Source organism: Tinamus guttatus, unplaced genomic scaffold (assembly GCF_059628265.1).
Source record: "Tinamus guttatus ecotype Peru unplaced genomic scaffold, ASM5962826v1 Tinamus_guttatus_pri_ptg000055l, whole genome shotgun sequence".
Classification (NCBI taxonomy): domain Eukaryota; kingdom Metazoa; phylum Chordata; class Aves; order Tinamiformes; family Tinamidae; genus Tinamus; species Tinamus guttatus.
The window spans coordinates 1,450,745-1,475,860 of NW_028288589.1; the positions used below are offsets into that span (position 1 = coordinate 1,450,745).

The 25,116-nt window shown below is 40.6% G+C and overlaps 1 protein-coding gene across 1 annotated transcript in view; it reads right to left on the reverse strand.

Annotated features, from left to right (window-relative positions):
• PKHD1 (PKHD1 ciliary IPT domain containing fibrocystin/polyductin) overlaps positions 1–24,442 on the reverse strand; it is a 239,843-nt gene extending 215,401 nt beyond the window's left edge. The window contains 21 exon segments of the mRNA XM_088540100.1: positions 1,653–1,791; positions 2,183–2,367; positions 3,355–3,485; positions 3,886–4,028; positions 5,671–5,761; positions 6,706–6,795; positions 7,230–7,505; positions 7,959–8,073; positions 8,925–9,060; positions 9,295–9,390; positions 9,691–9,792; positions 10,686–10,756; positions 11,334–11,373; positions 12,618–12,682; positions 14,653–14,727; positions 16,722–16,800; positions 17,945–18,002; positions 20,442–20,541; positions 21,642–21,783; positions 23,223–23,300; positions 24,394–24,442. Of these exon segments, the coding sequence (XP_088396226.1) occupies positions 1,653–1,791; positions 2,183–2,367; positions 3,355–3,485; positions 3,886–4,028; positions 5,671–5,761; positions 6,706–6,795; positions 7,230–7,505; positions 7,959–8,073; positions 8,925–9,060; positions 9,295–9,390; positions 9,691–9,792; positions 10,686–10,756; positions 11,334–11,373; positions 12,618–12,682; positions 14,653–14,727; positions 16,722–16,800; positions 17,945–18,002; positions 20,442–20,541; positions 21,642–21,783; positions 23,223–23,300; positions 24,394–24,442 (2,261 nt within the window).
• Between the last annotated feature and the right edge of the window lie 674 nt (positions 24,443–25,116).

The following is a 25,116-nucleotide window of genomic DNA, read 5'->3' on the forward strand; positions in this document are numbered from 1 at the left end:
CTTTTTGATAAACTAAACATATTGAGCTTCTTAAATCTTTCTCTCCAAGGCATTTTCTTTCACTCCATAATTAATTTTCTTTCACTCCATAATTATTCTTATAGCTGTTTTTCTTCAAGTTTTCTGAAACCTCTTTAGACATGTGCTCAACGCAGTAACACAGCCTTCCAGTGACAGTCTTAATACTAAAATCAAGAAATCTATTTTCCACTGATTATATCAATGTTTACCCAAACCTTACACTCCCTCATCTTCTCATCCTTACCTTTGCCATTGGTAACTTGTGCTGAAATACTAAGTTTAACACAGGCAATGAAGTGTATTCATACAGGAGAGACCTTTACCAACCATATCCTTCCATGCTGTGCTAACCCTATAAATTGTCTTCTGTAGAACAGCTAGGTCTGAACAGTGGCTTAACTGTTTTACCAAATGACTGCTCAGACTTGGGCTCTGCACGACCAGGACCATGATCTGCTGCTGAATGGTCACCATGGTGGGAATACCAGTGTATAAAACAGGCTATGTAAGTCTTGTTGGGCTGACTCGGGCTGTGTTTCTCTGATCTTCAGTGGGTTATCATCAAATTCACTCAGCTCACTGGCAGGTGCAAATGCTTTGTTGCTCTGAATTTTCTTCAAATCTTAACAACTTCTGAAAGTAAAAAAATTTGTCTTGAGAGCCCTTTTGTCAAGCAGTGTGTTCTGATGTGTCACAGTGAACCCCAAAAGTATAAATTCTCTTTCTTTCTTTTAGCTTCAAAAGGAAGAGATCAGAAAGTGAGAAACCAACTTAATTCACAGCAGAGCTGAGATTCAAGATCTTCTCCTGGATGAGAGCCATTGAGCCAAACCAAGGGCCAGCCCCTGCCGAGGAACAGAATCTGCGTCATTCCACCCTCTGCCTTGCATTGGCTCTGGCCCCATCAGGTCCTTGATGACTCATCTAAATATAACATAATTTTTATAGTTCTCTTCTCTGTCAATTTAGTCCTTCAATAGTGTTCTCTCTGGTTTCATTGAGCTGTGGGCCTCAACTTTTAAGTTCATTACTGGGACTTCAGAGCAGAAACCCTCTCTCAAAACAAGGACAAATAAAGTGGGCTTCTATTTTCTAGCATAGCAACTCCTGTCATTAGAGGTGTTTAGGGTACCTCTCCAGATCTCCAACAACTGTTCAAGAAAGACTCAGATATTCTAGATCTAAGTCATATCTTGATGGCCCATGCAGAAGTCTTGCATACTCCAAGGTATCTTAAAGGCATTAGGGACCTATATCCCACTCATACAGTGCATTTTCAATACCAAAATCAGATATTTTTATTAAGATGTCTAAATGTATATTCAAATTCCTGTGTGGTCAACAAACCCTCGAACACCCGCATGCTAAAACTGAAATTAGGTAGTGTAATTTTGAGCTGAATACCACGTACTGAATACAGACATCCATGCAGGATTTAGTAGTGTAAACTTAGCTTGGACATGACCATTTGAAATAACCAAGGAGAAGACTCCAAGGCAATTCCTATCCTGACTAGACTTATGCTCCACTGCCTCTTGCGTTCCATCTTAGAAGACAGCGAGATCCACACATGTCAGAGGGAACCACAAGAGGTACTGCAGGATGTGAGATAACCTACTTATTGTCCCTACCTTAGTGAGAGAAGGGGCAGATTTGCACCACAACCAGCCACCAGCAGGGACACATTGTAAGTGGGAGATGATCCCACCACCGTTACTGCTTCAATTATCCTCCCATCTGGCCAAGGTGGTTTGGGACTCCTCTGAGAAACTGAAAGGAAAAGATGATGATCATTCATTACAGGTAGGAGAATAGATGTCACTAAAACTAGGTTATTTTCTCTTCGCATGCTACAAACATAACCATTTTGGATTTCTTTTTGGACAAGACCTTTATTACATAGTTTTATTTATTGACGCACACTTTCAAACAGGCCAAGAATGTTCATATTTGATAATAACTTCCTGGTTGTTTTCACAAAAAAAAAAAGCTCCAGAAAAAAAAAAAAAAAAAAAAAGCTTTAGTGTCTGTTGTGAAAAGCCGTTCCCCTCTGAAAAAAAAAATATATATATATATACATATATATAACCAGTCAAACATTTTAGTTTTTCATGGAGGGTCCTGGAGAGAGAAAAACATCAAGAAAAAAAGAATCCTTTACCAGTCACATTGCTGTCTGTGATGATGAGTTCATCAAGATAAAATGACTCAGAGGTCTCCTTTTGCATCTCAGGGATCGGCAAATCAATCTGATGCACATACACAGGGGAATTGGCAGTGAGGTCCTGGAGGAGCATGGAACGGTTCACACATCCCTTCCAGAGGTTGGTGCAGGTAAACGTCCAGCTGAAAGGTACCACCAAGGGTTATGGCCTCTCTCCCCTACTATGAGGCAGTTGAAACAACTGACGAAGGAGGTACTCTGTTAAACCTTCAGATAACCTCATGTACTACTACTGCTATGTTCATTCATAGCACATTGACTCCCTGGCTCATGCTCACCCTCTACAAACCTCTGTTAGGTGGTTCACAAAGAGAACAAAGTCTTCATATCTGTTTAGATATCCTCCGCTCCATCAAGAAATTCAGTATGTGACAATGCCTACCACTACTCTCTTTTTGGCAAAAACACTTCCATAACATCAGTGACCTTGACAGAACATCAGCTACCTACACACAGCAGCTTATCCAAATCCTGAACCCCTAAGGGTGCTTTAAACTACGCATGTCCACATATTAAATGGTCTAACTCACTAAAATTCAATCCAGAGTTCAAGTCTCTTGGGGATACCAGACACAGCTCAAGTCCCCAGTTCTCCATCATGTAAGGGAAGTGAATAGTAATCTGGATAAAAAACTTGAGCAGGCAAGTCTCTTAATCATGCCGTGTTTGGCCATCAACTTCAAACCTAGCAGTCAAACTCTTATGAAGATGTGATTTCAGTAATCTACCCATCCACACACTCACACAGACCCCTTGCCCAGCGTTACAAAAAAAAAAAAAAAAATCCTCCCAACTTCCAGAATTTCTTCAGAGACTGTTGATTCTTTTAGTTTGCCTTCCCCTAACTTCCCTCATCAGAAAAGGTCTCTCACCTATTGATTTTAAATGAAATAAAGACTATATCAAATTCCAAAAACATTATTTACCTATGGTCCCATAAGATTCCTGACAGAAAGCTGCAATACACCTTTCTGTCTCACTGCAAAAATTCACCAAGTATTGCCAAAGAAACCAGGAAATTAGTGCCTTAAACTGTTCAGATGAGAACTTGCTATGCTCACTTCTCCTAACATGCTGTCTTATTATGGAAAATGTCATTACTAAACTACCTTCCTAGGTTACTGTCGTTAAAATCCCATTGGCAGGTGAGGTTCCTCTTCACTGAATGGAGAGTGGCATTAGTGTAGGATACTGAGATATGAAGGACTTTGCTCATATATCCTTTATGTGCAAAACATACCTGCAAACAAAGTAGGAAAAAAAAGTACTTTCAAAAGTCAAAATAGAGATAATATATGTATGTCTACAGAAGACATTACATGGTGATTCAATCCTGCATTATTTGTAGAGATAAATCTTGTTTAAGGTCAGCATCACATCTAAGCGCATCCCCAGCGGAGAGGGAGCTCTGGCACTCGGATGATTGAATATCCATTTCTCTGGAGTCCCAAACACTCTACCCAACCATGCACACCTTTGCAGTGAAACACACTGTGCTTTGGCAACGACCAGCAACTGTAGCCCTGAAACACAACTCTGAATTAGAGGGAAGGTTAAACAGACTGGATAATTTTATGCAGCAATTTTGGCTATAAGCATCCATTCCAGACACAACACGCTCAACAAGAACAGCCACTTACGTGTGTGTATTCAGTGAGATCATAGCTCTGTAAAGATGAAGGTGAAGTTTTCACCAGCTGTTCTGGTCTGTGAACACTGAACCTCCCACAGAAGGGCTCCGTCCCACTGACAGTGCGCCCCGTGGTGACAGAGTCCTTTGTACCTAGCAGAGATTTGATAAATAAATAAATGAAAATACAGGAAACGGGCATCCAAATAATAATAATAATAATGGTTCTATTCTTACAGATTCTCTTGCCCAGATAAACTTTGAACTGTCATATGACAGGTGACAATTATCTAAGTAAATCTCCTAGGTAAAGGATGCTGAAAGGCAAGAGCTAGATCCATGTTCTGACCATATAAGTTTATGCCAAATACCACCTAGAGCCAAATAGAATGTTTGACTAAATATACCCTTTCCCTTACAGAAAATACACAAGCAAAGAAGCAAAACTGTATATCAAGCAACAGAGAATCCATCTTCCCCTCTGGGATCTTATTGTGCAGGATTATCAACCACACTGACAAAAATTACTTGTATTTCTTTTGCTCCTAGTACATAAGTAAGAGGCTTTCTTGCATCAATAGATACTAACCATTCACCTTTTCCTCAAATAAAAGAAATAGATATCTATCTGTTACTATCCATCTGGTATATAAGATGGAAGCTCCTGTTACATTCATAATATCTTTCAGGCAAGAATTTAATATGTTTATTTCAGGAGAGACTATGGAAGTACTTGGAAGGCAGCACCACTGAGAGTTATTAAATTAACAAAATATATCAGGCTCAAGAAATAAATTGGGATTAAAAAAAATGGGATTTGGAGAGAACCAAGACAGACATTCACTTAGTTTTTATTCTTTCCTAGGCATCTCTTTTGGTTTCTGCTGGAAACAGCATATTATGTTTGATGGATCCTAGGTCTGAACATGTGTGGCTGTTTCTGTTGCCCTTGAGTCTATTCAAAACATTTTTTTCTTGCTATGCTACTTTAAAATATTTTTTTATATTTTAGAAGGATTTTTTTAAAAAAAATAATCAAGTCCTTCCCTTTATTCTACTTCTTACATATCATTTTTTTATTCCCACCTTACTGCTGAAGTATTACCAGTCTTCAGCTAAAGTTATATTCTTTTTTGTTGGCAGAATTGTAGTTTTATGACAACTACAATTCACATAACTACACTAATAATGTCCACTTTCTTTCTTCGTTTTTATGCTTAAGATTTCCATGCCTCTCAATTAACTCATTGCTTTCCTCCACACAATAGAAAGTTGTCTATGATTTTTACAAAAGCTAATATTTTATACTTTGCCTGACCAGTATTCACCAGATATTTGCACTAATGAACACAGCAGTCATCGAGGAAGGCTGAAAGCAAAGATCCCTAGAGTTGGAACAACTTGAGCTGTAGCTATGGGCTTTATCAGATTTACTTCACCAGTAGATATATTGAAACATGAATAATTTCACATGCCCCAGAACTTGCATTCTTTGTATCTATCTGTAACGTTCCTAATCACCAAAATATATCATGTGCTCTGATAAGTGTGCTATAATACATGACTGAGTTGTGTACTGTATTACAGGAAGAGCTTTGTGAAGATATTAATCATATTTTTAATATTAGTACCATAAGGTCCTTCATTAGAATACAAATAATGAACACCTGAGGAAAAGTGTGTGCATATAAAGTCTTTAAAATTGTACATCTTCTGTTATTAAAAATACATTTATACCATAAAAAGAATCAAAGATCACACCAAATACTGCTTATTTGTCAAAGGAAATCATTACCTTTCTCGAAGCCATTCCGGAAAAGAATTTTAGCAGAAGTTGGCTCAGTTTCACACTGTACTGAAAGAAGCCCCTCTATTGCTATCTGTACCTTAAAAGAAAGTGAAATGAAGTCATGATACAACAGCATTTGGCACATTTCAGTAGAAAGCTCCAACACATTAAGTCATTGCTGCATTTTTCATCAAATAGAGATGATGGCAAGGCAGCTCTGACCAAGCAGTCGGAAAGATGGTAAAAATCATCTCTAAACAGAGTCTGAGCTTCTAGTTGAGCATGGCATAGGCCTCCAACAGCTTCATCAGAAGGGTGCAGATTTATAGCAAGAACTATACCATTCCTGCCAACAGCTTGAGGTATCCCAGGTGGCAACAGACACCTCAGTGCAGGCAACCGAACAGAGAGCTTAGCCAATGCATCTTGTGGCATTAGAATGTTTTAGTTCATCCTCATTGACATTTAGCCCAATACCTACCATCATCCTAGATACCATGAGGATGAGGCCAAGGTATTGGGACAAATTTCCATGCAACTCTGCCAATCTGATTTGCCCCATGGAACCCAGGCATCTGAATGCCCCTCCAAGCACCATCAGCTGCACTGCTTTGGTGTCTAATGACTATCACAAAGGAGACATGCAGAGTGGTTTTGACAGTGGCCAAGTCCGATTGCAGTTGCTGTAACAAGAACATTTGTTCAAGGTATCAGTGTTTCCAAAGAAACCGGTCTGGAGCTCCTGTCTGAAGTCAGGAGCCACAAGCTACCTGTCCAAGATGTCACACATACAACTGCTTACTAACAGTCACCACACATGGGCTTTGCTGTGGACAGCAGAGGCCAAGATCAGATGCTATGGTGCATAGTAGAATCCCTGGGCCATTCAACTCAAAAAAAACAAACATTCCCAATACCAAATATCATCACTGACCATATAAAATTTAGCTAAGTCTCTAGGCCCTGACTGCTATTAAGTGCCATAGCCCCATCAGTTATACCCCAGCACAGACAGGGTTTTCAGTGTTCAGAGACACCTACCTGTTCAGCAGTAGCATTTGTGGGAATCATATTGCTGAATATGTTGTTCCAGGAGATACTGAACCACCCTGCACCTGACACAGTCAACATCTGACAGGCAAAGAAGCAGATAAACAAATTTAAAAAGATAGGAACTGCATAAAATATACAGAATTCAAACCTGACCTATGAATCTTTAACCAAGGAGCCTTTTATACCCAGTATATTAAGCTTCTGTAAAGAGAGAGTCCCTTCAGCTCTTCAGCAAGTCATTAATTAGTAAGGTAAAAGCTGAGGGAAGTCAGCATTGCATTCAGCTCAACACATTAGCAGATTATAATGCAAACATAAGGGTTAGGTCAGCCTGCTGATATGTATTGAAAGCCATGTGCAGCTTCAGCTCATATGACACTATTAACTCAGCAGGTTAAATGAAGTTGGGAACACACACGTCTCGCAAGGTCAAGGTCTTTATCGTTAGGATTTGCTACACTCTGCATAGTCAAGGTCAATCTATCTCCCAGGGCCAAGCACACAGCACTGACCTGCACTTCGGGAAGCTGCAAAGCACGAGCCCGAATTTCATGTCTTTCCCGGTAGTAGGTGTTCACCACATGGGGATTCAGCCATGTGTTGTGTATTTGGACACCAACTCTCATCCCACTGCTGGGTGCCTTGCCATGATGCCAAGCTTCCAGGTAGTACCTTGAGCCAGCAGTTAGCTCAAATTTGGGGGATTTTGGCTGCCAACTTTCATTCCAGCTCTTCTCCCAGTGCTCCAGCCACTCAGAATTGCCCGCAGGGAGAGAAGCTATTTTCGCCTATGTACAAGCCAACAAAATCATTCAATTAGAGCTGTTTCTCCATCTGCCAAAGTCACCACGTCCAGCACCACAACTGCAGTGATACAGAGAAGAGGCTTGTGCTCATAACTAGACGGTGGAATTTTTGTAGGCAAAAAAAAAGTCATAAAAGAAAGAAGTAGGGCAGAAAGCCTCCTGGTCCCCTTACACAGACAGATGTGTTGAAATACTAAAAAAAAGTCTCCCAGAAAAGACATTCAAAGACTCTGAATGCAGTGAGTCCTTCATAACTCATGAAAGCTGAGTTCCTGATAAGGGCCAGTGTAAAACCAAATATAATCATGCATACTTAAGTCTACCAGAGCTGCAAAGTAAGGTACAATAAGCCAATTCATACTGGAAGAACTCTCATCTTAAATAAAACTCTTCCCCATCCTAAACCTTTTATTTTTATGGTGCCAGCAGTAATACCTTACGTTCTGGATCTTGAGACAAACTCAAGTACAGAGATGCCTGACCATCTGCTTGAATCCAGAAGGTATAATTGTTGGTCTCAGGAGCCACAAAAAATCCACGAAGTCTGGAGCTAAACAAAAGCAAAACATTGGTAATACACAAAAATGAGTGCACACCCACAAACCTCATCTTCACACATACACAAGGAAGCACATGGAAATTATATTCAAGAAAAACCCATAAACGTATTCAGAGATTAAAACTGCTGAAAATACACAAAAAAGACCCATTTTCAGATTAAACAGTGGTTTGGGATAAATTTTCAAGGTGAAAAAGAAACATCCCTCCAAGAAAATAGGCACGATGTGCTGATGGCCATGTTTCTCTGTACATTTTTTCTTAAGCAAAGTCTTATCCCCAACTAGACAAGAAAAAGCCCCAAATCACACAAAAGAGCAACTGAGAAATACACAGAAATGTTAAAAAATTGAAGCTATCCACAGTGCACAGTTCTCCATATCTGTCTCCAAGGAGGCATGGGTAATGTTCACCAGCACTGTTCACAGACAGATTTGCAGCTTGGAGCAAATCAGTTTACTTCTATCAGCATCAGCTGAGCTGCTGCTGCCAAAGTTAACTAAGGATCTGACCCTCCACACCTGGCCAGAGCTCTAACCCAAGGCAGGCTCTACTAGAGCTGTCTTTGCCTCTGAAGCTCTTTCTTTTGTGGTGTTTCAGCACATCCAGACCAGGCAGAGCAAAAATACTGAGCAGAAGTGAGAAGAGGAAAAAAAAATGTATAAAAAAAAAATCACTGAATATTTTGAGCTTCAAAGGGCCACTGGAGTAGAGGGCTTGCTTTGATTCACATGAGCTTTGCAGGCAGGCTTTGCTATAAAGAACTGTCAGGTGTTACTGCTGTGCCTTACACTGCTGAAGGTGATTGCCATGGCTTCGTCTCTTTTTAAGAGCATTAAGTACCTGAATGACTGCTTTGCCCCAGACAGAAATCTTACTGGGGAACTGGCATTAGGTACAAACTGCCATCTATATCCACGGCCTGCTTCTGTCAGATCAGAGGCGTCATCCCAGACTTCAAAGAGAAGCCCTCTGTTTCCTAGAAAGTTAAAATAAAAATGTTCTCAGTATCAGCCAACCAAAATCCCAGAGCACATGCTAGAATCAGCGGTGCAAGAAGGCAGGCCAGAACAGAAGATTTTAATAATAGATTCACTCCGTTTGGGTGTCTATTTGCACTCAAAGTTAAAACACAGTTCTTGCTTTTAGGAATTTTCTCCACCTTGACACCCTTCACCAGAAAGGGTGTTTTTTAGTTATATGAATCCTGTACCTGGCTGGGGGGCAGCAAGTCTCCTGCCCTTGCTGACAGGCTCAGTGGTGCAGCTGATCTTCTGGGGAGAGAGGTGCTGGACTTTACAGCGGACACCTGGCAGCCAGAAAAGGAGTCAAAATGGCACATGAGATTTAGAAAAACATCTGGTCCCTGAAATAAACCCAGTTTCTTTCCAAAAATGCTAAAAAAGACCAGAAGTCTGCACTTAAACCATCAACAAGTAAAGTGATTCATTCTCACAGTCAAATTGACTATGTGTTCCTAGGCAAGAAGTTCAGCTCCCTCACTTACTGCCCATTAGTACTGGTTGGGTTGCTGTGGCCAATGCCAATACCATCATACTGTGGAAAAAAGAAAGAAAGAAAAAAAAACATTCAACACATCTTCCCTTACCTGCAACTGTGACCTGCACTGGCTCCTCAAAGAAATCCCCTATGATAGTGAGCTCAGTGCCTCCTCCAAGACTTCCACTAGCTGGAAAGACAGAGGCTACTTCTACAAAGAAAAGCAAAGCAAAGTCTGAAAATGACCATGGAAAGATTGATCCCATTCCTATTTCTGTTAAAGCAATGCATTTTGCACTATTTCCAACAGAAACAGGCTCCTGTGATTGAAATAGGGCTCTAATGCTTCATTCAGCTCCTGGCAGCCATGTGGGTTGCAGAGAGCTTGGCCACGTAGCAGGAGAAAAACTGCCTTACATCTATCATGTTCAGACTGCAATTGAGGAACTCTGAAAAAATGGAAGTTTTTTAATCATTTTGACTTTGTCTGATTGATTTCTGAATTTAACCTACAAATACTGCTGAGCTTTCCAATAGTCCCTGCATGACACATTCGAGAAGCTGAATATCTCACCATGAACATCCATGTTGTGACCACTCAAATCTTTCAATATTTGCTCTTTATTAATGGCATCTCCTACCACCCTGTAAATTTACTTTTCTCTTTGATGAAAAGTTATTTGCTTTGCACTCAAATGCCCTGTCTCAGCACCCAATTGCATTTGTATAGTGTTGAAAAAAAGTCTAATGAAAAAGCTTGCGAACTTTTCCAGATCTACATGTTTTCCAGATCTGTCCACCACAGAGTACAAAGACATCCCTGAGAGATGAAAAAATAACACACAGAGGATTTAGGATATAACCCAAGGCAGCACAGCCAGCCTTAGCATGTGCATTTGGTCTTCATGAAATTTTCTGTCTGCAGCTTTCTATGTAATCAGCCCACAATAGAGCACAACATAGTAGGGGAGCTGCATACCTAAAACAAGAATACATTACCATGTCCTTGGGAAGAACAGCAGGAAAAGTTGGATTTTTTTTTTCCTAGACTACTCTGGAATTTCCATGGGACTGTGCAACGAGTGAGAGGAATCAGTGCAATACCTGAATGTGTCTGGTACAAGAAAAGGTCCTGTTTAGCACTGATGAGCCAAGCATCTTTGTGTACTGCTGATCTGCAAGAGAAAGAAAATGCCCAAGACATCCATGGCAATTTAAGCTGGGATTAGACCTTCTTTGGAGAGAACTGGACACCTTCTCTCCAGAAGAACAGTGTTAACAACTTTATGGGGACCAACAACAACTTTCACCCACACATTGTGCACGGACTCAAGACACATGGTTTTTTCATAGCTGAAATGCTTTTATTAGAAGTACTTTCCCATTACAAAATATGGCTTTGACATTTTCAAAACTTATCCTCACCTTTTCTTTTTATAGCTTAATTCTTGGCTATTTGGATAACAGAATAAAAGTGAGGTAGAAGGATTTTATTCAGCTACACTTAAGAGATGACTTCTGCTTCGGGTTGCTGAACCTAAAGTATTAAGCCTCTAAAATGGAAGTTTTGAAGGAGGAAGATCCTCCCTTTTCCATCCCTAATACGATGATAATCTTCTCAAGTTTAGTAAAATCTCTTTTCTAAGAAGCAAAACAATTTTCAGGAAAATTTCCTGCACTTATCGCAGGCTCAAAAAATGCAGCTGTGTTCTGCCATGAAAATATAGGGAACTAGAGCAGAGGTTCACTTACCTTCCTTTGTTAAACACTGAGAAGCTGACGTTGTGGGACCCTGGAGGAGAGAACACATGTACACATGTACATTACAGAGGGAATATGAAGGGCTCCATGAAGAGTGTATTCGACCAAATCTTATCCATGTGTCCTAGGTCTGATTTTTCTCTTCTTTCAGTATAATTATGCTGTTTTCAGAAATATTCTTGATTTATAGGAGGAGAAAGAAGTATGTTAACATGCACTATAAGCAACAGACCAGAAGTAACAAAAACAGACAAACAAAAACCCAATAACCCTATTACGAACTTTGCAAGTCTCCAGCTGATACAGGGCCATGACTATACAGAGAGGTCTCTATGTGAACTCCTGGCACAGTCAGTGAAAATTCAGAGTTCGACTGCTTTGCTCATGCCCAGGTTTCAGGTGTCATTTGAGATGCTGTAGAACAGTGTAGACCATTGACAGATGTGACAGAGGACCTACAGGAGACCATGCCATTCTGATGGTACCAAAAGGCCAGATGGGACATTGTAAAGCATCTCAGACTCCTGTGCCTGCAGGAACTGAACTGCATAACAAGATAAGGAGCTGAGAGCCCTAGATAGACTCTGAATTGTGAACACCTAAAATAACATATGTTGATTCTGATTTTCAGAGTAGGATTTGTTTGCATAAGTGCTTTGCTTTATCTTGAGCCCACGGGATATATGTTTTGTTGGGATAGGACCTTATGTGTCCTATCTGACCTCACTTGCCATGCCCAAGTCACATGTTCCAAGCAGGAAGAGAAAAAACAAACAGAAGCTTCGTCAGAGTGGTGAGAAATGAGGAAAATGAAGTAGCTACAAAGAAAACTATTCAAACTGCTACCAGAAGGGCCATGAAGGTGGCATACAATCTATTTGTGTTAAAGCCAGAGGAAGGGGAGGTCCATCACATACAAGAAAAACAAAGGAAAAAAAAAGTGAACTGAGAAAGTGAGCAAAGACATAAAAGAAGCCAAATGACTTCATTGGTGTTGGTCATATCCAAACATTTCTGTAACTGTTTCACTTGGGTACTGCACTTTTTTTTTCTCCCAAAGGTTGTATGGATGGAGAGGGGATGCAAATGACTTACTGTGGTCTTGAGCTTAACCATTGCAGGAAATCAGCCACCTGAAGCAGTTTTTTATGGACTCAGCCCTGAGTAACATTCCTAACTCAGAAAGAAGGAGTAACTTATGGCAGCCTCCCTATGTCTGCAGCAGAGAGTTGCAAAATCTACAGAAACTGGAGTTTTTCGTCCCTGTTCACTGACCTATGTGGCTGCCTTCCACCCGGCACTGCAGGGTCCCAAGTCCATCCTCCACCTGAATAGGATATCTGCAGAGAGATAAAGAACATCATTCTTTTCCCTCACAAAGTGTCAGAAAAACACAGGGAGAATCATCAGACCAAGCAGCGATGCTGACTTTTGCATCCGGGTGAGTCACCCTTGGCTTCCCTTAGAAGAATGGGTGAGAAAAGGTTGTTTCACTCTCGTTGCATGATCATGGACAGATCACACATAAAACTTCATCACGTTTACATAAAGTTTGCTCCCTTTCTGCCTGCTGCAAAATTTGAGAAAGGCATTTCAGACCTTCAGTGCCTCTGGGAAGAAAGGAGCCACAGGATGGAGAGATTTGATCTCTCAGCAGGGGGTGAATGTTGGCTCACAAGCTGAAAAAGAGCTAAGCATGAGGAAACTGCTCTGCTTGGGGGAGGGGAAGTAGAAAAAAAAAAACATCAATGATGACATAGATAGATCTGTAAGACTTTAAATTATTTACAAAGAATGGCCATGCTTTTCTTTTCTGCAATACATGCAGTTCCAGAGCCCAATAGAGATCTGTAACGAATTCCTGCTTTCCACAGATAAGGACTTAGCTTCAAATTGTGGCCTGGATTCAAGGAGTTAAGAGCAGACGTGCTGCTTCAGCAAAAACACATCTCACACACAGGGCTTCTGCCATTTTGCCCCATGAAGGGCGCAGCATGTAGCTCAAGAAGCACCAGTGCTCTGATGGCAAAGTGGGGACAGGAAAGCAAAGTGACTACAGGGGAAGGGAGATGTGGGCATAGCAGTACTTGGCATTTCTGCACCTACTTTCCAGTGCTTCCCTCCACTTGCTTGTCTGCATGGCCCTAAATCTGTAAGTAGGAGCAAGCAGCAATTAAGCAAGATAAGCTAGCTTTACATCAACTCCTCCTGGAGCCATGGAAGAACACAAGCCCCATCTCCGACTCACATTTGCATTTAAGTTCCCCTTCTGGGATGCAGAGGGGATTTTACAGTGAAGTAAGTGTGCCCACTGAGGACCATAGGAGCCTTAGAACCAATTTCTGTGCAATCAGGATTTTCCCCTGGCGCTCTGCAACGCAAGCCTCTCTCTTTTGAAGACATAGTAATTGCAAGAAGTGCACTGCACACAGCCTGGAGAACCCAGAGACAGCATGGCTGAGTTGCATGGGCTGTTGTCATGTTGCTACCACAGCAGCATGGACTGAGACACACAAGCAGCAAAATGCTGCCTGGTGACCAAGATCCTTGCATTCACTAAAACAGTGTCCCAGTTCATTATTTGCTCCCATTTTGCAGACCACACTGAGGGTTACTACAGTGTCCAGAGCCATATCTCACATTTTCTCTGCTCTTTTTCCAGGAGTCAACCTTCTGCAACATCTCAAAGTATAAGAGAAATTGTACTGGGCAATAAAGGGGATGTTACTGCACAGCCCATGGCAGGTGCAGCAGTCCAGAAGCATCTCCTGCTGCTTCCAGGACATAGGGATACATTCATTCCAAGAAATGTGCAGTGCCAGGAATTGGTCATTGGACCCTGTCCACCTATATTGTTAAATTGTTAACGCTCTCCTGGCACACATTTGGCCAAGTTCAACTAACCTACCTTCAAAATACAATCATATGTGATTCTTTGCAAGAGATGGCATTGACCCAAGTCTACATCCAGTAGGCAGCTTGGACTTGGACATTGCTACCCTCTTTGGAAGTCTAAGAGAGCCGAACAGAAACCTGGATACATCTAGGCCACAGTACATGACTTCTGGCCCAGAAAGCAGCCCCTGGTCCTGACTCATTACAGCTAGACCCACAGAGCCTCTCTGTGACCATGAAGAGACAGCAGCCCTTATCCATCCCAGCCATAAAACTTGCAGACAATTCCTTATCATTCTTCATATTAAGAAAAAGCAAAAAAAAAAATTGCCAATAGTCAAGAATTTGTTTTTTTTGTGCACAATCTGTGCTGAGTCTTTGCACAAATACAAACCAAATGTCGTTCAAAACTAACATGTGTCCTGCTTGTTTGTCAGCAAAAGAGCAGAGACTGGTCCATCCATCTCCTTCTGCCACGAGGAGAGCTGGTCTAGGCAGAAAGAAAACAGGAAAGACGTGACCTTAAGACAAGACACAGAACTTCCCAGGTGAAATTATCATCTTTCATTGAACTGGGACACCCCAGAAAATAAATTCTGCTAGAGATCAAACTCCTAAGAGCAAACTGGAGTATTATCACCTTGAAGAACCATTAGGGAAAGAGAGACAGATTCCACTGACAAAGAGGATCAGGTGGGAGCAATAAATTCACAGTAATTAGCATAAGCATCAAAGAACAGTAGTGATTCTTTGAGAATTAACAGGTAACTAAGGAAAATATGTAATTAAAAACCTACTATGATGCAAATACTTTGCTATGACCTGGGCTTCAGAGTGCAGTTGTAGAGGGTTTTTTTTTAGTAGAGTTTGCTATTATTCATATAGCTTTATTTTTATTTTAAGGAAAATGTAAAAAGTGTAGTGTTGTGAAAAAATTGACTTAGCATCACTGGACCATTATACCCCATACAAAGCCTGAAAAGAGAGTGTAGAATGACTTCATAATTATAGAAATCATTCCCTCTTTTACCTTGAATCTTACTGAGCATGAACTGAGTGACACATGGCTTTGGTGAAGTCACAGAATGGTTGAGGTTGGAGGGGACTTATAGCAATGGAGTCCAACCCCTCTGCTCAAGCAGGGGCACCTAGAGTACATTGCACAGGGACTACAAGATCCTCCTAGTACTTCCTAGTATCTATTTACCAGCACACAAACAATTCTGGGGCAAGCATTCCTGTCAAGCCATGATATGGACTTGTCTGGTATGCTACCATTTGAAGCCCATTTCCTCTTTGGTTACGAGTGAGGTTATGCTGTAAATGAGTAATATGGCAATGAAGCATACACTCACATCCAATCTGAAGTCAGATAACCCAGTTTTTCTTTCGACTGATCAAAGATCGCACAGTTCCACCAAAGGCTAATTAATATTGAACAAAGGACACATTCATGGGTTTGCAGGGGGCAAAAAATGTAGGGCTGATAGTGGGTGCAATTAGCATGCCAGGAATTTGCAACAGACATATTTTCACTAGCAGAGAATTTAGTCACTTAGCAGGAAAATTTTCCACCCAATCTGAGAAACAATTAGGAAACATGCAGCGGCCAAACATCTGCATGTGTGCAGATCGGAATTAGGATTTCTAGGTAACTAGTGGGGATATACACCTTCCACGGGTCCTGAACTGGTCCTTAAAATGCTAGAGCAACTATAGATTAATAGTTTCTTTAAAGTACCAACCTGGACTTAGTGATCCACTGCCATGGTCATGAAAGCATGGAAAACAGAACCCAGAGAGCATATAGAAATATATGTATGGAATAGGGAATATATATGGAAATATATAGGTTGGACCTGAGGTCAACATTCACACTTATTTTGGACTCACTGTGCTTAAAGTCCTGTTATCTTGGTATCACATAAAATTTGGAAATTTACCTGTTTTCTGTGTTGTGCATAAACATAAAAGCAGCAGAAAATAAAAATGAAACCTTTCTTGAAAGGGGGAAAATGACCAGAGAAGGTTTAAAGCAATGGAGAATTAAGTTTCTTGTCTCAAAATACTTATGCTTTGCCTTTTGACTCACAATGGGAGTGCTTGTTTCAAACTAAAGTATTTCTAAAAATGCAAATGGAAGGGAAAATTTATTTAACTTTTAGATTCTGACATTATTTTAATTAGTTAAATTTTAATTTGCTAGCCAAAATAAAATCTACAACCACGAGATGCAATTACAGTACAATTCACACTGAGCTGTGATTGACTGTGCTGCCAGTAAACAAACCAACTAGCTTAATGGACCAGTTGCAATTAGATTAACAAAGTTTGCTGGAGCCCAACTCATGAGCTGCAATAAACCACAAAAAAGGAAATGGCAATTCTGGGCCAACTGGTTGCAATTTATTGCTGTCAATGAGGCTGATGGAAGAAATGCCAATTTACAGAGACTGGGTCAGGTAGCTGCTTATATATAATTACCCATCAATATAATCAACATTGAAGTCCAGGGTTTCATATCTTCCAGTAATTGTCTTCCCATAGAGCTCTATTAAATTTCCTGTTTGAAAGGGAATGGAAATTAAAGAGAGTCTTTTAAAAGCAGAATGTTTTTATTTGCAAATTTTGTGAACTGAAGAGGAGAAATTCTCGGTCCCTGCAATTTGCAGAGTGGCCCTGATTGCTGCACTGGTGTCTGTTCTCTCTATCAAACTTCAAGGTGACTTTGCACTTAAGTTTCCTTGTCCAAAAAGGACCCTGCTTTTCTTCACACACACACAATAATATCTATTCTTGATTTTTCCAAGATACCTCTAGTACTGGTACTGAGAAGATATTTCCCTTAACCTATTTTGTTAATTAAAAAAACATCTAACTGAACTCAATTGCAGAACATCATTGCTCAGACGGCATCACCCACACGCACTAAATATGTTTGTGCTGCTTTTGTGAAATAAACGGGGTCTGGGCCCAAAGAAGGGCGAGACATGTGACTCTGGAGCTGAAATCCACTCCTATTTTCTAATTATTTTTGGGTGACCTGGGGCGATTACATCTCTTAGGTGCTTCTAAATCTCAGAAAGCACCTCTCTGCACTCCTAGGGGACCAAGATATTTTGTTTGAACATGATCTTGGAAATAAACTTTTCAAGTAAGACTTCCTAAGAAAGCCTGGAAATACCAACAGAATAGCCATAGGGAGGAAAAAAAAAAAGAAAAAGAAACATGTTTTTTAACAGTAGTTAACTGTTCATACCAGTATCAGTGATTGTCTTTTCAGGTAACTTTGAAGTCTGATCTAAAAACCTCATTAAGCACAAGTGTGTTTAACATCATAATATTGGCACCAAATAGCATTTGTTAAAAATACTATGCAAGAAATAGGACAAATGATCTAAGAACCGAGATTGATTAAACTTATCCCCATACTGAACAACATCTCTCTGCTGGGGCAGAGTTTGTCCATGGAGAGCAAGTGCCAGAAGCCCCATTGGTCATTACACATTACCTGTTTTGCTTGCACCCAATACAGAAAACTTTTCCCCTGTGAGAACCTATTTTCCCGTTCAGCGTGAGCTTGGACATTAAATTCTGGAGATGCCCATTTTAATCCCCAGCAAGACAGCCCCCTCATAAGGAGAAAGACTCTATGGAACATCAAATAATAATTAAAGTGGGCTCCATCTTAAAGAAAGATGTCATACCTGGGACACCAGATGGTGGACTAATTTGGTAAACCACAGGTGTCTGCACAGCAGAGAACTGCAAGGAGAAATTTGTAGTTAAATGGCAGTCGTTTTCACAGCAGCCTGACAAGATCTGATTACACGTTGCTGGCAACACAGTTGGTGACCCATTTCAGAGACTACACACTTTAGAATTTGCTCTTTGAAGTGGAGCCCTGCTCTGAAAAGGGAGCAAGTCCAGACATACCCTTCTCATCCAGGAGATTTGTACCTCCTCTGCATTCAGATCTGACCTGCTGCTGTTTTTGCATTCTCTTTGTACGCAAGTTGTTCACCCCAGCTTGAGACATTTATTATTCATAAAAGATGGTTTTATAAAAAATCCAAACTATTCTTTGTTTAAAGTAAAGGCTCCATTTTGCCTGGCATGGTGGCCTCAGTCCCTTTCCCTCTTGCCCAGATAAAATGTTCTTAAAAACTATTTCTGCATCACAAAAGAGAGCCAAGCTTGCCTTCGACAAGCTTGTTGGGTAGCTCCCAAAGGATCTTTGCCTAGAAAATGCTTACATGGCCCCAATTTGAGCTCCAACTAAATGCAATATTACACATCAGAAGCGTCTTCAGGAATGTACTACCTTTCCCTCTTCACCCCCTCTATACTTCATGTTTTCTTGGATGCCATTCCCTTTCAGAGCCCAGTCTTCTTTCCTGATAGTGGTTATGTGAAAAAAAAAAATGACTGAATAACCATACACTGATTCCAGTGCTGGTCACCTCAGAGAAGCAAAGGCAGCATCCAACCCTGAACAGGACCAGATTCAGAAAAAGTAGTCAAAAATAGCATGAGAATCCAGGACCACTCGCTAACACTGAAGTCTGAGCTGTTGCGACTTGCTGCTGCCTGCAGCAGGCTTTTTCAATCTACTGCAGAGGGGAAAATTAATTTTTAATATGCATAGCTCCCAGGTCCCAGTCCCAAAACAGAGACACACATTGTGTTTTATTTAGCTTGGAATGCTTCTCATTAACAACATCCCCTGGTGATTTTTCATCAGCACTCTAAGCTAGCTGAACCACCCAATGACTCGTCAGTTTTAATGTGCCATTTACTGAAACACTGGGCTTTCTTGCTCAATGCTCAAAGTTATCGCAGAGGTGGGATGTGACTCCCAAACACACCAGGCCTCATTCTCAAGCAAATATCCAAGGGTAAGCATTCCACTCTGGAAGAGTCCCTGGGATCATCATCATTAACTGCTTTGACACCACCATACCCCATGACCTCCAAAGACAATGTATTTTGACTTTTGGTTTGCTGGTGAAATGTTTTAATAGGCCTGAAGAGATGCACTTTTCTGAAAAGAAAGGTATTCCTGCCCTTTGCTACCTGACAGTGCTGACACCCTACAACTTGGAGTGTAACCCCATGAGAAGCAATCATGTAAGCCCCTCCATTCTAAGCTAAAATTGTCTGGGTTAGGTTAAAATTGTGTCTGTCCATTGCTTGCACTTGCATAGCTGCTTTTATGTAAAAATGACTGGGACTATTCACAATAACTGTGACAGTCAGGTATTGAACAGGGGCCCTAGGAGGCTGCAAAAACTTCATTCATGGAAATTTTCAAGACTCAGATAAATAAATCCTTGAGCAATCTGGTCTGATCTCATAGCTGACACTGCTTTCAGCAAAAAGGGGCCTCCTAAGGTCTGTCCAACCTAACTGAGTCTGTGATTCTGAGATTGTATGAACTGCTCTGCAGTACTGTGAGCACAGTTAGAAAAGTGGCAGGTAAAGAGCCCTATAGGCAAATTGAGGTAGTATCTCTGGCCAGTAAGACTGTGCACAACATGTACCTCTCCATGGTCCTTATCCATAGAAAAATGATATTATACACTGCTTCTGACTTCATCTGCAGGTGGAAACATAGTAGAAGGAACTAACTAATATTTTCAGCAGGAACAAAGTCAAAGGATCTTGGGCCAAGAACAAGAACAACTAAGGTTTGCCACAACACTTCAGACTGACGAGATTTTTAGTTGCTTTCGATCTTGATGCTTGATGAGCATATTGATCTCTGTATAAATCGTAACATGATCATGTATATCTTTCTAAAGGCATTCCCTTGAAAGTTGAATGTGCTGGCAAATAAGACCATGGGTTCACGAATGGCTGGTTGCTTAGAAAACTCTCCTGGCCAGTGCTATAACTTTCACAGGAAGGTCTTCCTAAACCATGGCTTAAGTGCAAAAACAGGTTAACAGACACAATTTTGCTTCAGAAAGGCATCCTAGATTGCTTAGTCTATCCAGTGCCAGACTAAACATCGAGTGTTTACATGCATTTCATTTTCAAAGATATAAATTGCACCTTAACTTCTTGTCCTGATGTGCAATCTGGCATGCAGTGTGAAAGATGCTCACAGGATGTCTCCTGTGATCGATATCAAGCCTAAAGGTTGGCTACCTTCAATACCTTGAGCTCTTTATCAACACTTCCATTCTTGCTTGATTGTACCTTGAAAGTGTAGCTGTCTTTTTCCACCCCAGTCAGATTGTTAATCACCCGTCCTTCTGAGAGCAGCTCCACATAGTACAAACCTTCCCAAGGTGAAGACCTGGAAGGGAATATATATATATATATATATATATATATATATATGTGTGTGTATGTATGTATACACACACAGAATGGTGTTTATTATTAAGCAAATGACAGATGCTTCTTGGGGTCTACATGCTTGCAAGTCCACTGAGGTTTTGATAGAGTAAAGAAAATTTAGGTCCAAACAGTCTACTAAAAAGATAGATTTAAAGAGAAATATGGACTCAGACCAAGAATTTCAGGGAAGTACATAAGATTGCAGGGCTATATCAGAACTCTAACTATCCAAATTGTATGTAAATGCAAAACGCATGCATGCTCATTAGTGTTCATTAATACTAATAACTAATTGTTATTCATTAGAATTAAAATAACCCAAGGCTGCCTAGATTTACAGGGCAGCTTGATCCTGGTTTGTAAATTAATGATGCATCCTTAATGCATATAGTTTCTCATCATAACATTCACCAGAAGAAATAACTCCCAGCTAAATCATAGGAGCAAGAGATGGAAGAGCTCCATTAGGGTCCCTCTTATAGCTTCTTGAGAGGCACTTAATCTTCTAGTTGAAAGAAAAAGATCTTTGAAATTATGGCAGACTGGAAAAAGAGCTTGGATTGCTTAGCCCATACTCAGAAGCACATTTGTTTCCGGTTACAGAATTACAGAATGGTTTAGGTTGGAAGGGACTTCTAGGGATCATCTAGTCCAATCCCCTGTTCCAGCAGGGACACCTAGAGTACAGGGCACAATTCTACCATTCTACCACTGCCTTTTTTTTTTTTTTTTTTAATGATCATGGACAGGCAAAGGATACCTAAAAGTGGTGAAATCCCTAGATTTCCTTGGGAATTATGCATCTAAATAAGTAGATGTTTACAAGCCTTTGAGTATTTGAGTCTTAGTTTATCCAAACCTCAGTTTGAGAGACCCACATGCTAGTGATCCTAGTGCTTCCTTAAGCTGAAGCAAGCATAAATGCAGCACAGTTTAGGAGGTGCTCAGATACAGTGAGAGCAGCAGCCATACACTCCCAAACTGCCTATTTGGGTACAAAGAAACTGAGGATCCTTCTAAGTAAATAGAATACAGCTATCCACACAAAGATCATACCTTGTTCTGCATCTTATGGTGGATAAGTTAAAATATACAGGAGAAACATCACAGGGTAACCTGGGTAGGCCTGGATTCACTAGGAACACCTCCAGATGAGATCCACTGGCCAAGAAACGCTCTAGTTGGTGAGATGTTGAACCTAATTAGTCAAAAATGAATCAGAAGAGCTTAGTAAGGACATAACTCACTTTCAGCCACACATGACATAAAATTGGACTGTGAAATTCACTGTCTCTTTAGCAGCAGTGCTTAGCACTCCTAATCAGGGGTGTTTTTTAATCTTGTCTCACCAGTTTAGCTCCCAATCCATCTGCCTCTGCAACTGCCAGGCTTTTCTGACTCCAATGCAATCGCTGGTCTCTCCACAGCTTCTACTGCAGAGATTTCTGGTTATTGGGAGTTGGGATCTACTCAGGCATCTAGACTGGATTAATAACCAACATGCCTATATATACATATATGTGTGTAGATATATATATGTGTGTATACACACACATATATGAAGGGACTTGCAAAAGCAGTTGTTTCACATATCCTTTCATAATTACACTGACAGGACTTCAGCTTTGCCTGGTCTGCAAGGTGGGTCTATTTAGCAAATTTCTTTAGAGCAAACTGCCCAGAAGATCAAAGCTTATCAACTTCAGAAAGCTAAATTTTAGCTGAACAAACTAGCACAATTACATTTTGTAACTTAGTCATACGATTTTGAAATAAGGGCTCTAAGTAAGTCTCCATTTGTACACTCTACAGATGGCCCCTGTTTACTAATCTGTTTTAAAAATGCAAGTGGTTTCTTGATTTGCAATCGACTACACAGTTCCTCCTGCTCCTAGGAAGGTGCTTTCCCTTCTCCTCCTACCTGTCTGTCTGAGCTCCCAGAATATCTCAAAACAGGTTTAAGTGTGAGCTCCCAGGTGGGATTCCCTGTGCTGGGCACATGTCTCCCTGAAGATACAAGTTCTCCCTCCTTCCCACCCGTCCTTTCTATAGGGACATAACATGCAATTCAGACAAGCAAGACACATCGCATTCGTCACAGGTATAAAGGAGTCAAACAGAACTTGAACATCTTAAATGAAGAACGAAGAGAACATAAAATTGACTCAGAAAAATGAACCTTTCTCAAGAAGTCAATATTCAGCACTCCTGGAAGAAGGAAAACAGAGATCTTAATTTTGAGCAGTTGGGTTTAACGGTTCTGGCATAGATCAGCAAGGCCTATCAGTTTGGCTTTTGCTCATATCTCACAATTATCACTAGTGTTTTTAAGGTCCTTCTTCAGATGATTTATGAATGGAAGAGATTTGGGGGTTTCTTTTTTAAAAAAGGAAGAGGAAGAAGAGATTTTCTATTCCTGGGGCTACAAAAAAACAAGGCACGAATCAAACTTTTATCACGAAAAAAGAGATTTAGCTAATTGTCAACAATGGTTTATGAAGTAATAATTTCAAGACAATTTTGGGCTGCCCAAGTAACTGTGCATCTGTTACTTGGAATTTGTCACCTTACCTCCAACACTCGAAACACAACTGATTCTATGATTACTTTGACACTTGATTTGAGTTAAATACTCACCAGGCAGGGTAATAGTAATCCATGTTCCTCCAGCAACACTGCCCTCCCGCGGCTTAATATGCAGTCCTGTAGCTGTCACTGCAAAAATAACCCAGCCATGTCAAGCTGAAGTGTAACACAAGCATCAAAAACATCTCATTCAGGAGAAAGCATCTTTTAACTGGCCCAACAGCAGCTCTTCTGCAATCCGTGTCTCCTCTTAATTTCTCCTTCAGAAGCATACAAATTTGTCATATTACTTGCCCCTTTTTACACCCAACTTTCCACCCTATGTAAGAATCCTGCTTCTCAGGGAGTTTTTATTTAAAGCCTTTCCAGGTTTGGTGGATTGAACCACAGTCCAAGTGTTACGTCCTCCCCAGAAATCAAAATGAACATGATAAAACTCATGCTTGTTGCTCCATCTCTTAAGGAAATCTGCCTGCTTACTTCTGCACATTATCCCCTAAAGTAGGACAGTCAACATAGCAAATCTATTTCTGTCTCTGAGACAACTTATCCAGCTCTCTCTTGAAGAATTTCTTAGGAAAGAGAAACACTAGACTGGAAATGAACTCTTGTTTTATGTAATTAAGTCACCTGCAACTTGTTAAATAGTCTTTTTCATAAATGCATCAAATTCTTCAGGTGATTTAGGCTTTGTTTGAGGGACCCTCATCTTGTGATTAGGATAGAGATCAGTGGGTGTCTATGAAAGAAATTGCCAGACAGTGTCCAGATTTTTTTCAGAAGCCCTTATTTACAGCAATACCCAATTTGTCTAGCATTTCAGCTGATTGCCAGCTTCTTGGCCATATGTTAGCCTCACAATCTTATTCACCAACCTAAACCCAAATATTGTGCATGCAGCATAAACACATAAAGAACCATGAAAACATTGAGCAAATGAGCAAATGGAAACCAACAAATACAAGAGGAAACCAAGTAGAACAGAGGAAATAACTACAAATCCAGACACCCACCCTCAAATGCCTGCTAACTTTGGAAACAAAGACAACCAAAAGTCACTGACACAGGCTGCAAAACTCCAATATAGTGCAGTCAGTATCCCATAGCATCCAGCTCTCTTAGACACCTTACATACCTTGCACTTTACCTAACCCAAAAGCACTACATTTTGCAGTTGTTGCATTATCAGCATGGTTGTGTTCAATACTTCTGCAACACCCACCTGCAAACAGGATCAGCTCAGCACTCAGAAAAGATCTCAAGAGGTTCATCTCAGACTTTGGAATGGGATTTCAGAAGATCTCTGCTCAAACCCTTGACTTTAATACCTTAGCACCTTCCCTGTAACATGAAAAACAAGTCCTGACTGTATTCTTTCTTTATATTCTAAGCCTGTGGGAAGAGCAGTGAGCTGTTAGATCAGACAAAGAAATGGAGAGGACAAACAATTGCTCAGGATAAGCTACTTGGGCAGCAAAACATTTAATGATAATTGCAGCAAAAAACAAAAGCCAGATCAAAACCATATCTACATTTGTCGCAGAAGCACATACAAGAAGATATGTAGCACAAAACACCTTTTCCTCTCAAAGCAGCTTTTTTGAGATATCAAAGTGAAACATAAGGCACCCATAGTGTGCTATAACAGAGGCAGGTTAACACCCCAGGAAAAGCACAACGGGAGTGGGATGCTCTGAGAGGTGAGGCATTACCTTATCCATGAAGAAGCTGCAGGTGAATAGAAGCAATTGATGTCTCATTACAGAGTCTATAGCAAAGCACCAAGTGAGGAGCACAGTTTTTATAGTCACGCCTGGCAAACACACGTGGCCTGCAGAAATGATTCATGTATACAATAACAGGTACTCTCTGCCCTTTCTCTCTGCTTTTTCTGGCAAATCCAAACATATGAATACTTAGACCAGAACATAAAGTAATGTAAAAC